The sequence below is a fragment of the Danio aesculapii genome, chromosome 13 (genome assembly GCF_903798145.1).
Source record: "Danio aesculapii chromosome 13, fDanAes4.1, whole genome shotgun sequence".
Classification (NCBI taxonomy): domain Eukaryota; kingdom Metazoa; phylum Chordata; class Actinopteri; order Cypriniformes; family Danionidae; genus Danio; species Danio aesculapii.
In genome coordinates this window covers 44,434,492-44,451,395 of record NC_079447.1, presented here as the reverse complement: position 1 = coordinate 44,451,395, position 16,904 = coordinate 44,434,492, and the positions used below count along the sequence as shown (strand labels likewise).

Sequence of the window (16,904 nt, the reverse complement as noted above, 5' to 3'; positions counted from 1 at the left end):
ATCTGCTGACATTTGCACAGATTTCTACTGGAATAGTAGATCATTCTGGTAAATTTGGAAAGCATTTTATTTAAATTTGGGGGACACGCACACACTTTTTTTCCTAATACTATTCAGGACACACAGCACACAGTATGCACACTGGGAAACTGGTTGGAGTTTACTTAAATTTGCAATAGCAAGGATTTCTTAGTTCTACATAACAGTCCCTTTAAACTAAATGTGCATCAGACATTGAATTGTTTACTCATTACATTATGCTGTAAAAAGATCATTATTAGTCAATTTTCTTATTTATTTATAAATTTATTTTCCGAATCTTATCAAGATGTACATTATTTGCGTACCTCTGATAAATACCTCTGATTGTTCCCTCAATCTTATTAATTTCCGTTTCGAGTGTTTTAAAGTACTTCTCAGAGGAACTTTGAGTTTGCTTTTTGTCATTACCATTTACCTTTTGCGGTTCTGTAATAATTACCGTAAGTATATGACTGAATATATAAACAACATTCAAATGAAAGCACAGAACGAAAGACAATTACACAACTGATATAGAAATATCATATTTTATTAATTAAAATACATTTGAATAACAATGCAATATGCATAATGAATTATTCCATCAATTTTGGTACACTACAATACACAAGATAAGTACAAATCTCTTGTCTTGTCTTGACAAAAAAAAAAACAAAAAAAAAAAAAAACATTTTTTTGCCATACATCAGCTCTCATTCATTTTTACACCCTGATCAACATCATTACTCGGAACAGTGACCATGAAATGATAGGTCAGGCAAACATCAAAAGACCATTTGTGTTTTAAAAAAAAAAATTCTTGGACAGAACAATCTTGTGTTACAAAGTTTATTTAAAAATTTGATATTTCAAATTTGATATGTTTATCTTTCACACAGAAGGCTGGAAGAGGTCTGTGAAAAGTCCTTAAAGACAGCAGTATTTTAGTACCTCACTCACTCAGCTGTCAACAAAGACAGTTACATCCCAGTGGTCATTTCTGAGCTTAACTTAATGTTGTCCTGTATACTGTTTTTACTGTGAATCAGCAACAACACCAAGTATAATAAATCTCCTGCATTTAAACACTGTATCGATTTAAAGCAGTGGTCATCAACCACCGGTCTGTGGATGAACTGGTACCGGGCCGCAGAAGAAATCATTAATTATTTCTGTTTTATTTATTGTCTGAACGATTTTTATATTGAAAAGTCTTATTCTCTCGGAACATCTCGGTAACTTGAGCGCTCAAATTTAACCCACAAGAAGTAAAATGATTAAGAAACAGACTTCTTTCGAAAGTTTCTTTGCTAAGGGGAAAAGGCAGGACCCACGAACTGCCAAGGAATAGATCCGCAACCCATTTGTCAACAAATCAGGTGAATCCACCATGGCTGTGCAAGAAGATCAACTACTAGAGATTGCAAATGACAGCAGCCTTTAGGGGCTGTCTTTTCTAGAGTTTGCGCAAGTTCGTTGTTTCCAATGGAGGTGTGCGGCCTGCACGCATAAGCGATGTGACGCACTCGCACCTTCCAGATGCTCCCTGTAAATGAATTCTATGAGCGCACCGCAAGTCACATGACAAGAATTGAGCAATCAGCTTCAGCTTGTATGGAATTTACACATTTCGGTAGACTAATTATCTTAGACAAATACAGAACACCCAAACACTGCAGTACTTTGTAATTTTTTCCATAAATAAAACTTGTATCAGAGCTGCAGCAATGAGAAAAAAATGGTTGATGAAGGCTTAGAAGCCTACGAACCCCCACCTCGCGATCCGCGGTAAAATTGTCAAGCGTTGACTGGTTCCCAGTGATAAAAAGGTTAAGGACCACTGATTTAAAGGGTTAATTTAGCAACTTTTATTTTATTCATTTATTTATTTTATTTTATCCCTGAGGTCCACATAAAACTTTAGTTTTATACCTTTCGAACCATTTAATTTTTATTAATTTGTTAGACCATTTTTAAACCTTTATGTATTTTATTTTACTATATGAGTTCTTCTAGTATGTTGGATTTGCAGCAAATATTTAAACCTTGGCATTGTTAACAAATAAATAATCAAGCTCAGATAAAACAGATCACTGTATAATGCATGTAATTTCAATTGAAATCATTAGACTGATTTTTGTTTTGGCAGACACACAGGATAGTATTGTTAATACATAGTTAATTATACTTTTAAATATATAAAAATGTTTCAGGTTCATACTCCGGCCATTGCTTAACTTTTTAGGAGGCGAAAGGTCACACGTGTTATATAACGTCAGACAGGCAAGCAGCGTACAGAACTGCTGTACATGTTATAATTTACGTATTATCCTAAGCCCCACCATAACAGCAATATATGTTTGCAGGAATTCAAGCGTGGGGGTGCCCTTCTTCCACTCTCATCTGCACATAATCCATGCTTCATGGAAATATATATATACATTTGTTACAGTCTGTATTTACACACACGGAATTCTTATAATAGTGGTACAAAATGATCTATATAAAGTTATAGCATGCATCTTCAACATTTGTTATTATTTGGCTGTAATTCAAGTATTTTACAATTCTGAAGCATCTGGTAAATTGTCCCAGGAAAATATTTACATTACATAAGAATTCATTTTGTCTGAAATCACAATTTGTAATTTTTGTTTATACAGTACCTCATTAGCTGACAAATCTAATGAGTTGTTAATCTCCATCAATGTATCCCTTTTATCAACTTATACACAATACCAACATTATTTCTATCATTACTTAAATCCTGTTCATCTTTTCCTTGAACATTTCTCTCCCATTTTGTTCTTCAGTCTGGAAAAACCATCTACTAGCTACAAAAAAACCTTCCATTGCTTTCGTGGAAAAACTGCTCCATCGCAGGCCATCTGCTCAATGTCTGATGAGAAAACAAAAGCTGAGAGTTAACATGCTGCTCATTCACTGTGTGTATGATATCAGTTGAACTGTAATAACACTGTGGAGAGATAGAGCCGGACTTTCCAAACAGTGCTAAAACAACAACTGACCTGAAACACAAACCCTCCTCTGCACTGGACATGGCTAGAGACCATGCTCTGAACACTTTTGTTGTTTCTGTTTTATATTGTTTCTCTTTTCCTTCTTTGTCTGCACTCTTAACCCAAATCGATGACTTTACTAGAAAATTGCATCATTGAAATCACTCAAAGTTTCTACACTAGGTGAAACTAAACAGCCCTATACATGCCCGTAGCCTGCGAGGGTTCGGGTGGTTTGAAAGACCCACCCCCCACTGATAAAGTCCAGAATTTGGACTTTACATGTGCTTGTTTTTCCCATTTTTAACTGCTATGCCATCATAAATTGTAAAAATTAAAGATAGAAGACGGCTTTAAGACAAATTAAACTTTAAATTATTCAAGTGGCCAAATTCTGACAGAAAAGTTGACTGAGAGATTAAATATCACTTAAATATTTGGTAACACTTTATTTTGATGGTCTGTTTGAATATTAGTAGACTGTCTGCTTAATATCTGTTGATACTGCTCCAACAGACATAAGAAACTTTGCAAGTACATGTCAACTTACTCTAACCCCAATCTAACAGTCTACTTACTGTATAATCTAATGAGAATTAGTTGGCATGTAGATTCAACGTAACTTAAATTCAACAAACAGACCATCAAAATAAAGTGTGACCAAATATTTTATTTTGAATGATGGATGATAATAAATTTGTATTTAAAAATACGTCTTTTTTCATATTTCTTTATTGTTATTTTTTATTTAGAATGCTAATCTCATAACATATCTAAAACTGCAATAATTTACAGTTTGAATGCTAATTAGTAAATTGTAAATAAATCCTATAAAATAATAAAATAAACATGGTAAGCACTTTGACAAATTCATAGGAAATATTTTTAGTACATCAAAAAGTGAGATTATGATCACCATCCAACAAGTTGATCCAGCCAAAATCAGTGCTTAAAATGTCACTTAAATGCAGAATTTTAACCTTGCATGAGGCAAATAACTGCAAAAAGGTCCACTTTTTCAGAAAAAAGAACCACCCCTTTAGGCTGGCTACAGGCCTGCTATAGTTGATTCAACACTACATAGAGCCTTCTGTAAAAACTAGAGGTTTAAAAGGCAGTGGGTTTGCAAACAGTTTTCTAAATAAGTTGTGTCATTGGGTTTAGAGTGTGCTTTTGGATTCTTTGACAGTCTTCATACAGTACAACTGTTATGGGAAATGTTGCTCAGATTTGACTAAAGATGTCTGAATAAGAACAAATTAGAAGGTTTGAACTTAAATATTTAGATTCCTTTTTTGATTCCAGAGTAAGTTTTTACAGTTTTGTACAATTATTATCAAAATAAACTGTTCTAAAATGTTTTTTTTATTGCAAGAATTAATACAAAAACAAAATGAAAACTAAAAATGCAAGTTTTGTTATTTAAACACAAGTATACTTTTTCATTGCAACACAAATGAAGATACACTTGTGCGGTTTGTTTTTGCACAGCTAACACATTGAGGTTTATTTTTTGCTTCTTTTTGGCACAACTGATATGCTTTCACATGTGTGTTGATCAATATTAATAAACAAAGTCTAAAATAAACAGTTTTTTCAGTTACACTAAGAAAAATGTTTCTTTTAAGAGATGTTCAATGAAATCTCTTTTGAAAACCAAAAATGGTACTTATATATTATTACTGTAAAAATATTCACCCTAAAATGGACATTTACTTTTCATTTACTCACATGCAATTGGTTTCAGTTAGGTTTTAGTTTTTCTGTTACACAAAAATTATTTTGAAGAATGTTGGTAATGTCAGTAGAGTTCCATAGTATGAAAAAAATATAAAAGTCAATGGCTACTGGTGTCATACTTCACGTTTTCTTTTCTTTTTTTTTGTGCCCAACAGAGTAAGAAATTCAAATATGTTTGAAACCATCAGTGATTATATACACTACCTGACAAAAGTCTTGTTACCTATCCAAGTTTTAGATACTACAAATAACAACTTGACTTCCAGTTGATCAGTTGGTATCAAAAGTGGCATATTTGAATAGCAAAGACTTCTAGATTGTGTTTATTTTACAAAAATAAAATACGATTATGCCTTAATTTTTAATTATTTAATTAGGACAGTAAGGCCTGACTTTGCTTAAACAAAAGTCTTGTAACTCAACAGAAATAATGTACAGTATAGAATATAAAGTCATGGTGCAGTGGAAAAAGAATTAATATTGTGTATGACTCCCATGAGCTTGGATGCTTCCATCATATCTGCAATGACTCAAATAACTTATTAATAAAGTCATCTGGAATGGCAAAGAAAGCGTTCTTGCAGGACTTCCAGAGTTCATCAAGATTCTTTGGATTCATCTTCAATGCCCCCTCCTTCATCTTACCCATGACATGCTCAATAACACCCTGCAGCCCAAGATTGGTTACTCACTGAAGTTAAGCAGGGCTGAGCCTGGTCAGTACCTGGATGGGAGACCACATGGGAAGACTAGGTTGCTGTTGGTAGTGGTCTGTGTGAGTACTAATGCCCCAGTAAAAGTGAAGGGGACACCATACTATCAGTATCAGGCGCCGTCTTTCAGATGAGATGTTAAACCAAATTCCTGACTCTCTTTGGTCATTAAAAATCCCATGGCACTTCTCGTAAAGTGTAACCCCGGTGTCCTGGCCAAATCCCCTTAATTGGCACTTATGATCATGGCCTGAATTCAGGGTCATCAACTGAATTGGCTCTATCACTGTCTCTTGACTCCACCTAGCTGGTGTGTGGTGAGCGCACTGGCGCCGTTGTCCTGTGGCTGCCGTCGCATCATCCAAGTGGATGCTGCACACTGGTGGTGGTGTGTAGACACCCTCATGATTGTGAAGCGCTTTGGGTGTATGGCCATACATAATAAATGCGCTATATAAATACACGTTACATGACAATAATGTTCATGTCTGGTGACTGGGCTGGTCAATACTGGAGCACCTTGACCTTCTTTGCTTTCAGGAACTTTGTTGTGGAGCTGAAGTGTGAAAAGGAGCGCTATCCTGCTGAAAAAAAAATTAACCCTCTTTGTGGTTTGTAATGTAATGGGCAGCATAAAAGGTCCTGCTGTTGATGTTGCCATCCACTCTGCAGATCTCTCGCACGCCCCCATACTGAATGTAACCCCAAACCATGATTTTTTCTTCACCAAACTTGACTGATTTCTGTGAGAATCTTGGGTCCATAAGGGTTCCAATAGGTTTTCTGCAGTATTTGTGAAGATTGGGATGTAGTTCAACAGATGATTCATTGGAAAAATGTACCTTCTGCCACTTTTCCAAATGATCAACTAGAAGTCAAGTTATTATTTGTTGCCCTAACAACTGGGACAAGACAAGACTTTTGTCTGGTAGTCTATGTAAAAATCTCTATGAGAGTCTACTAGTTAGGTATATAATTAATAATACATAAATTATTTTACATTATTTGACCAATTATAATCTAGCAGAAGATATGTATCACCTACCTGATTAATACTACGGTGTCCACAGATAGTCCAGTTTCTGATGGCCCAGAGTGATCATGGAGTTTCTGTTAGTCCTGAGTCGCTCTGTTGACATCACTTCTGGGCTGTGAGGAAGACAGAAAACGTATAAGCAGTCTTAATATTAGTAAGGGGGCAACGCGGTGGCGCAGTAGGTAGTGCTGTCGCCTCACAGCAAGAAGGTCGCTGGTTCGAGCCTCGGCTGGCGTTTCTTGGTGTTTCTTGTGGAGTTTGCATGTTCTCCCTGTGTTTGCGTGGGTTTCCTCCGGGTGCTCCGGTTGCCCCACAGTCCAAAGACATGCGGTACAGATGAATTGGGTAGGCTAAATTGTCCGTAGTGTATGTGTGTGAATGAGTGTATATGGATGTTTCCCAGAGATGGGTTGCGGCTGGAAGGGCTACGCTGCATAAAACATATCCTGGATAAGTTGGTGGTTCATTCCGCTGTGGCGACCCCAAATCAATAAAGAGACTAAGATAAATAGAAAATGAATGAATGAATATTAGTGAGCAAATTCTGACAGATTTGTAATGTTACTTGGGTGTGGATTTCAGTACTGCTGTCCGTGTCATGCTTAATACTGGATACTGCTTAAAAACATTTTAAACATGTATTGCGTAACCTTTTTCCAGAATGTTAATGTTAACTAATGGAAAACCTAATTTGTCAAATGTCATTGCACTTACACAACAAAATGATTATTACAATATGACAAAACAAAGGCTCAGAGCAAATCTAAGCACTATGTCTCTCACAGGCAGCATATTGCATGAATCATTAGTCCATATGGATATATTCCTCAACAAATATCTACTCTCGGGAGGAGAACGCATTCAGCATAGCTCCCATATCTCATCTAATGAGTGAAATACATGGGGAATTCACCTACTCCCACCGACATACCTCCAACCTGACACTGCAGCCCTGGAACTATTCATCTGAGTCTGTGCCAACCTACGTGTGGGATCACAGCTCCTTCGTGGAAATGGGTTGTTATTTATTAATGAAAATATATTCTGCTTTTTCTCGCCGTTGTTAACACACCCTTTCTTATGTCACAGATGAAGTTGTGGTTCAGAAAGAATGTGGAGGTGATGTACAGTTGTAATTTGGTCAGCAAACTTGTGAAACTGATTTCTGAAGTTGCAAATGTTCTAACAAAACATACTGGGAGGTCTTCTAATAAATAATGATACTAAATTATAATTATTATGGTGGCTTGAAAAGCCAACGTACTGTTATACTACATAAACTTACTATTCTTCAGTCTTCTTCTACTTCTAAAACTAATTTCTATATGCATCTCCTCCTAGACCGGTCATACTACAACCACCAACTTACTCCAGATTTCCGAACTCCAAATCTTTTCCAATGGATCCGACTTACGGTTTTCCCAAAACTGACCCGAAAATTCGGAAAAGTCCCATTGACTTAATATTGGACCAAACTTTGTGACCTCATAACTTTACACCAGACTTTCATAGACTTAAGGTTGGGCTCATTTAACTCAGAGTACCAATCTGCTAACCATTGATGACCTTTAAACTTACTAGCCACACCCTAGCAACCACTTACGGCACCCTAGCAACTGTCCCATAGACTTCCATTGTGAAAAACTGCCATTGACTTTACATTGGACATACTAACAACATACCAATCCATACTAGCAACATGCTAATTCATACTAAATTCATGCTAACAACAAGCTAGTTTATACTAGAAACATGCTAGCAACATGCTAATTCATACTAAATTCATGCTAACAACATGCTAATTGTTGCTAGAAACATGCTAGCATAATGCTACTTCATACTAGAAACTTGCTTATTTATGTTAGCAACTGCCTAGAAACCTCCTAGTTGACCTTAGCAACTGCATAGCAACACCTTAGCAACCCCCTAGCAACTACACAGAACACCCTAACAACCACCTAGCAACACCTTAGCAACCACTTAGCAACGCCTTAGCAACCACCTAGCAACCAGTCAGAACACCCTAGCAACACCTTAGCAGCTGCCTAGCAACACCTTAGCAACCGCCTAGCAACGCCTTAGCAACCACTAAGAAAACCCTAGCAACCACCTAGCAACACCTTAGCATCCACCTAGCAACACCTTAGCAACTGCATAGCAACAACCTAGTAACACCTTAGCAAACACCTAGAAACCCCTCAGAACACCCTTGCAACCGTCTAGCAACTGCCTAGCAACCACCTAGCAATCACTCAAAACACCCTAGCAACCACCTAGCACACCTTCACACCCACCTAGCAACACCTTATCAACCGCCTAGCAACCACTCAGAACACCCTAGCAACCACTTAGCAACACCTTAGCAACTGCCTAGCTACACCTTAACAACCACCTAGCAATGCCTTAGCAACCACTCAGAACACCCTAGCAACCAACTATCAACACCTTATCAACTGCCTAGCAATGCCTTAGTAACCACCTAGCAACACCTAGGCAACCGCCCAGCAACGCCTTAACAACCACTTAGTAATACCTTAGCAACCACCTAGTAACACCTTAGCAAAACACCTAGCAACCACTCAGAAAACCCTAGCAACACCTTAGCAACTGCCTAGCTACCGCCTAGCAACCACTAAAAACACCCTAGAAACCACCTAGCAACACCTTAGCAACAGCCTAGTGTAACGGAGGCCAGCTAGTAAGTGCTGTGCAGGTAAACCTCACTCCTCGGACCTCTAAAGGTGCTCTAGCGACAGATGCTAGAGGCCATGGTCTTCAGCCTCCTTGGTAGAGCACCCGACTCCCATGCGGAAGGTTACCAGTTCGATACCAGCTCGGAGCGGGTTGGGTGGCGTAGGATCGGCGGGGTTACATTGGTGCCGTGACCCAGATGGGAGTGAGGTTTAGGGGGGTGAGTGTAAAGGAGGCCAGCTAGTAGAAGGACCGGCAGAGTTACACTAGCAACATCTTAGCAAGCACCTAGCAATACCTTAGAAACCACCTAGAACACATAGACAAGCACCTAGCAATGCCTTAGCAACCACCTAGCAACACTATAGCAACGACCTAGAACACCTTAGCAACCACTCAGAACACCGTAGCAACACCTTAGCAAGAAACATACCAATCCATACTAGAAACATACTAACATATATGTAGTCATCTCTCTATGCCAGCTGTTTCAAACTTCCTAAAAGCTACTTCAATTATTTAAACTTTCAGAGGAGGCTTTCTCAAGACACCATAAAGTTTGTCTACGAACTTTACTTTTCTAGTTAATATTGAATTGGGTAAGGGGTCATTATAGAGTACATTATATGGAACAAAGCTAAACTATTTTTTTAATGATTAATTGAATGAACTAATGAATGACTAAATAAATAAATAAATAAATAAATAATTGTTTTTACCCTACATTGGATCACATATAGACAAATTGTTGTTGTTGTTTTTTTATTTAAGTTTAAATATTTTTTAACCCATCAGTTGGGTTTTGACCGTGTGGTGCTAGTCACCGACTACCACATGAATCCAGCGCTGAGGTATTTAAGAGGAGGCAGTGCACTGACGAGATTACAACATCCTGCAGTTTAGCCTTTCAGCGTGTAGCTTTGGATGAGAGTCTTATCTTGCATCACGTAGACACATAGTGAGTCATAACATCAAAAGAGCAGAGCCATTAGTACTACTTGTGTTTGTGATATGATTTCCCAGAAGTCACTCTAGCGCTCTCATGGGAACAACACAACTCTAGGACAATGAGCTGAAGCTGAATGCATGCCCATTCTGATGCATTTTTAACATCACAACCAATCGTCTGTCAAAAATTATGTCCGTTTGACTTTTAGAAATAATAAATATTCTTTTATTTATAAAATAACATTCAGTTCGCCTTTAGAGGGAGATCAAATCTGAGCATTGTTTTCAGTGCTAATGATCTGAATCTACTGAATTATTATGAAAACATAGATGGAGTACCGGTAAAGTTGAGGACATGATCTCTTCAGGGAGCCCGAAGACAGTCCCAGTCGGCTTTGGTTCCTCAGTTTGGTCTTCTTTACCAGATCCTTTACTCTTCCCCAAGTATAGTTCTCACTCAGCTGCAGACACACAATTGTACAATGTAAAAACTGACTGAATGAAAAAAAATGATTATCAACTTACAGTTTTTCCCAGTGGCTCTGGTGCATTTCTCACAACACTATTTACATTTGCACAACAGTTAATGCATTTCTCAAAACAATAAGTACAAACTGCAAAACCTAGTTGATAACCTGCAAAAGCGTGTCGCTTGCTCAAAATGGAGAGCTCATTCCTCAAAAGCAAGTATTCATGTCAATGAAAGTGTCATCAAGATGAAAAGTCCTGACACCATTGTTTATGAACAAGGTAGTCAAATGGCTTTGTCATGTTTTCATTATGACAGTTTACTCTGTATATTTTTTCCAATGAAAAAAGGAGTCAGATTTTGGTGACACTTCCTGAAAATGCTCAAGACAGCACTATATACTATTCGCACAGCCATTTGAAAACTACAGTAAAGTTAGACGTCACTGCATTTAGTGAGGTATCTGAGTACAAGACACTGAATATGTATGTTTCACTGCATATGCTCTTTGCAATTCTAATTAATTCACAGCATTGTGCAAAAGAAGAAATACACCCTTATTTACAACAAACACAATTTTCCTTTGGGTAGAGCTGTGCACAACTGTAAACAATATTGCAGTACATATTGGAACTAAACCTACAACATACAGAGGTCTGTAAATCATTCATGAAATTGTTCACTTTAGAAGGCATTTTCAGGAAAAAAAAAATAATAAATTTTTTTATCAAATTAGCTTGACAGATTTTGACTAGTTAAAAAATTTTATATGTAATGACTCAAGTAATGAAATGAGGACTATTAGTTTCATATGGAATGACTATTCAGCATTCACAAGTTTAGTTAATTTTGACTGACATGACATAAGCAAATGATAATGTTATAAAACAGCAGAGTGTTGTATGAAAGCAATTGATGCATGTCCAAAAGCATTCACAATTTGTTGGAAGGAATGAGAAACTGCTACTATGATGTGCACAAATGACTAATTGTTTTGAGAAATGTTGGACTGTTGTGCAAATGTAAATAGTGTTGTGAGAAATGCATCAAAGTGCCTGAGAAAAACTGTAACATTAAAAGACAATGCTACTGTATTAATCTGTTAAATGGTAAAGCAGTAGATTCCATATGTAAAAAAATACAGTAAATCTAAATCAACTTTTGGATGTGAAAAAGAACAAGTCATGTTGTAATTTGAAAGTTTTGAAAGTCAAATACCATAAACTGACATTAACCAGAATATATTCCTCCATTGAACACAAAGAAATATATATTTTAAAATGATGTAAACCGGTGTCCATTGACTTAAATAGCATTTGCTTTTCTTACTGTGGAAATCAAAGTTTATCGGTTTCTAATATTCTTCAAAATATTGTCTTTTGTGTTCAACAGGAGAAAAAAGAAATTCATAAAGTTAAGGAAACACTTAAGGGTGAGGATGGATGGATGGATGGATGGATGGATGGTTGGACGGACGGACGGACGGACGGACGGACGGACGGACGGACAGACGGACAGACAGACAGACAGACAGACAGACAGACAGACAGACAGACAGACAGACAGATAGATAGATAGATAGATAGATAGATAGATAGATAGATAGATAGATAGATAGATAGATAGATAGATAGACAGATTGTGTTGATTATAAGTTACATTGCAACTACATGGCAACTAATTCTCATTAGAGTATTAGTAGACTGTAATGTTAGGGTTGGGGTTAGGTTTAGTGTAAGCTGACGTAATATTATAATTGATTATGAATTTATTGTATCATATGAATATTTGATTGATATTTATATAAACTCATGAACAACTCAGTAAAATCATGTAATAAATAAATGACAAATCAAATGCTCAAACTATGATTCAAATGGAGGAACCAGTTTATGGTCTCACACACACACAGCTGGAAGCTCATTGATTACTAGGACTATAAAGACACCTCATTGACACAGGCTCCTTGCTGAGTCTTGTTTTTTCCCTGCGAAGCATTACAAAGCATTTGCTTTGATCCTTGTCTTGTTTACAATTATTGTTGTTTTGCCTCCTGTTCTGTTTCTAATTCTGTGTCTGATAAATGTTTTGTTACATTTGTCTCTATTTTTTTTTTCAATTGAACTATGTTTGTTTGTTTGTTTGTTTGTTTGTTCGTTCATTCGTTCTGATAATGTATTATGTTCTAGTACCAATTTCCAAAAGAGTTTTTAGTTCACTCAACTTCAGAAACAAGTTTTGTTTGTTTGTTTGTTTGATTGTTTGTTTGTTTTGTTTTTGTTTACTCAACTTCAAACATTTTTGGTCAGTGCAAGGGATGTTTTCAAAAGTTGAGTACACAAGAAAAGACGAAAGGAAATAAGGATTGTGGGGTTTTTTTTTTTTGTTCACTCAACTTCAGGCATTCCAGTTCTGCAGACAAAAAAATGTTCAGTAGGCACAACTTAAAACGTTTTAATATAGAGTAGTTCACATCTCTAGAAAACTAATAATCTTATTGTTAACCCATTCATTCATTCACAGGGGTCACCACACTCATTCACACGCATACACTATGCACAATTTAGCCTACCCAATTCACCTGTACTGCATGTCTTTGGACTGTGGGGGAAACCGGAGCACCTGGAGGAAACCCACGCGAACGCAGGGCTGTGCACTACCAACTGCGCCACCGCGTCGCCCATTGTTACCCCAACTAAATGGTTTTTGTGTTACTGACTAATAATTTTAGGTCAGTGCAGTTGATGTTTTTTCAAAAATTAAGTGAACAAGAAAAAACGAAAGGAAATAAGGATTATGTTTTTTTTTGTTGTTGTACTGGTTTACATTTTTTTTACAGTCTATAGTATAATCTGTATGTCAGCTTACACTAAACCTGACACTAAACCACTAAATTAGAGTCATGTTAATGTTATAGTGATCAATGTTATGTTTAAAAATGTAGCCTACATTATTTTTGCCTTATTACGATAAGATAGTTGACATTGATAGTTGACAGGATATGAAGTTGAAGAGAAAGGGGGGTGGGAGCGGAATAGGTCTGCAATTCAGGATTTGGACTCTGGAAGCCCGCAATATAGTTGCACTACATATCGATGCACTGACTACTAGGCTATCAGGACCAATTTGTCCAGACATATTTAACTTTTTTTTTTATGCAAAGTCTACCAAAATGTACAACCCTAATACTCTGAAAAAATGGTCCCGCTTTATATTAAGTGGCCTTTTCTACTAGGTCCTTGACATAAAAAATAAGTACAATGAACTTATTGTGCTCATATTGTTTTGCAGAACACTTATTATGCCATTGAGGTGAAATATGGGACAGGTTCTGTAGTGTGGGTATGTTTATGGGTGGGTAAAGGTGTAAGAGATGGGTCAACACTAATTATAAAAGTAATAAAATACAATGTAAATGTACCAAACAATACATTTAAATGTAAGTACATGGTTATTAAGGCCACTTAATTTAGAGCTTTTTCTTGGCCGCTGCATGGAAGGCACCATCGCGACCAGAGTCTTCTAGTAGAATGTTTAGAACTTCAGTTTACAGTGTTTACAACCGGTAATTTGCGATCCTAAAATTAGTTTCAATAGCGTTTTGAGTGGATTACGGAGTGTTTTTGTGACACACAACTTTGAAAGGTGTGTGTTAAAGCCGTTATAATCTGTCAGATGTGGTTCAAACTTCACAGGTATGTAAGTCATGCAATTTACAAAAATGACCCATAAAAGTCCGTTACTGAAACTCTGCTGGCTGCATTTTGTTTTACATTGAATACAGCAATTTACGATCATTTAAAAAGTAAACGAATGCATGAGACAGAGAGGCCTGACCAAACATTTGCTATAATTCCACTTCCCCTGAGTGTTGATAGATGAGTGTTTGTCAGATTGAGTCATTGTGTTGACATTGGACGGACTCACCCGTCTGTGAGGAGCAGAGAGCACCTCAGCGCTGTCGCTCAGGTATTTGGCCTCTCCCTCTGTGTAACTCCTGCGATTCAGGCCCCTCCTCCAAATGGGCAGAGGTTGGCAGTCCATCTCCCCATCTGTACAGAAAAAAGAGCCAATGCTTAATTATCATTAAAGCACACTCAGACTATATATAATTATCTCTACAAAAGGAAAAAACCATCATGACGAATCTGTGATCTATGACTAATCTCTAGACCCTCTGAAGGGTGTGGTGCATACAGTATATACATATTGAAGCATACATTATGTCTTCCCCCACCAAAATTCCCAGAATCCCTGAGATACTTCTTCCCTCTATATGGAATACCAGAAATTCCACATATCACTGAAGTATTTATTTCTCCAGAGACCAATGTTTGGTCGCCCGCCCACCTGACCGAACATGAGATGTAAAGAAAGCAACCAGGAAAAACATGACTGTACTGTTATGTGGACAAAAAAGGTTTGTGCTTTGTCCTGTCTGTCTGTCTGTCTGTCTGTCTGTCTCTCTGTCTGTCTGTCTGTCTGTCTGTCTGTCTGTCTGTCTGTCTGTCTGTCTGTCTGTCTGTCCGTCCGTCTATCTAAAACCCAAAAATTTAAGAGAACTCAAAATATTTGAGTAAACTACTGGAACTTACACCATTTGAGGCTACAAAATGTAGCCAAATGTAACTTCATTAAATATGTAATATATAAATATGGAGATATGGAATCTCTGTGTCAGTTGATCAGACTCAGTTAAATAGCAATAAATCAACCAAATTGTATCTTCAATATAACTCACATCTTTTATTGTTAAAGGGTCACGAAACACCCCTACCTGCCAACCTTTCCCGGGAGTCTCCCGTATTTCAGACACAACTCCCACCCAACTCCCGGAATTCCCCCCCCCCCCCCCCCATCCCCCCACACACACACACACCCAACTCCCTAGCCACCAGCCCCCAACCCTAAGCTTTTCTTCAGCTTTTTGGTTCTGTTATCATTGTCACCGATTCCAACGCGCAACCATCTTCATACCCGCTCCCCACTCCTCAGTTCGCGCGCACCCCCAGATAAAATCTCCCGGATTTTATGATCTGAATGTTGGCAGGTATGGAAACACCAAAACACATTTTTTGAGATGTTGACAGTCATCTCTGTCCCACGCTGCTATAAACTTTATTAGGACACATTTCACAAAAAAAAGTGAAAATTGGTTGTTTTTGCGTTATTTTGAGCAAATTTGTTTTTCCGGTTTGAAACTAATTTGATTTTGAAGCTACGTCACTGCAATTAGATCCTTGCGTGTATTTCAGCGTGGAGAGTGGCTGTCTGTACCCGCGAGCACATTGTGACGTCTCTGAGTGTGCAGCATTAATTCATGAGAAAGACTTGGTTCGAACCAATCAGCGTGCTCTATTGTGAATGAGGTGCAACTTTATTAATATGCATGATAGTTCGAAGACTGTTTTTACCTGTTACAGTGTTCAGATGGCAGAGGGATGCCACGTTGTGTTGAAAAAACAAGTAGAAGAAGAAGAAGAATTGTTTGGAGACACGGGTCGTCAGTGTTGCGTTTATAAATGTTTTGTTTCAGGTTTTGTAAAGGTTTTGTTTTCATTTCCACGCTATGAGAGCGCAGCTGGACTCACGTGTGGACTACAGTGCATGCCAAAGAAATATTTTTTTTACTTAAGAGCTTTTCACATCTGGAAATGGTGAAATCCGGATTTGCCGCTCGTCTCCTTTTAAAAAAGAGACGGTTCCAGTTGGTGTTGACTGTCCTGTCTCTACAGATTTGGTAAGTGAGCGATCAGTGGTCTTTGTTTGTTTATTCAGATGGCAAAATTAGTTAGTATCATCAGCAGTACTCTTTCAGTGTTTAAAGACATACTTTAGTCAAAATGATTTAGTTACTAAGATTACAGTACGTTAATATCATTACAATATTATGGACGATCTGCTGTAAATGCTGCTCTCCAAGTGTAAACATGTAAACACCTTAATCAAAATACTACCATCGTGTAGAATTTTCGCCACGTTTTGTGACAGGACAGTCTACACACACACGGCTTTCTGACGCTACCTACCGAGTGCATCAAAGTTACAGAGAAATGCGGAGGTTTTTTTCTCTCATTCGCCATGCGGTATCAAACATTCCATTAAAACTACACTCTTCCAGCAGTTCCTCGCATCCACTATCTCCTTTGTCACAGGGGTCATGCATGAATTGTTCCTGAATGAAAGTGAAAGTGCCAAACTGCAGTTAAAGTTGACAAATTAATAGTATGGCAAATAATTCGATTACTGTCCATGTAAACACAGTC

At 37.5% G+C, this 16,904-nt stretch overlaps 1 protein-coding gene across 1 annotated transcript in view; it reads right to left on the bottom strand.

Annotated features, from left to right (window-relative positions):
* Nucleotides 1–555: 555 nt before the first annotated feature.
* si:ch211-250c4.3 (uncharacterized protein LOC100535981 homolog) overlaps nt 556–16,904 on the bottom strand; it is a 55,473-nt gene continuing 39,124 nt past the window's right edge. The window contains exons 5-8 of the mRNA XM_056471300.1: nt 14,566–14,690; nt 10,509–10,630; nt 6,540–6,643; nt 556–2,920 (exon numbers count right to left, since the gene is read on the bottom strand). Coding sequence (XP_056327275.1) covers nt 6,550–6,643; nt 10,509–10,630; nt 14,566–14,690 — 341 coding nt within the window. The 3' untranslated portion in view covers nt 556–2,920; nt 6,540–6,549. The remainder of the gene's footprint in view (nt 2,921–6,539; nt 6,644–10,508; nt 10,631–14,565; nt 14,691–16,904) is intronic.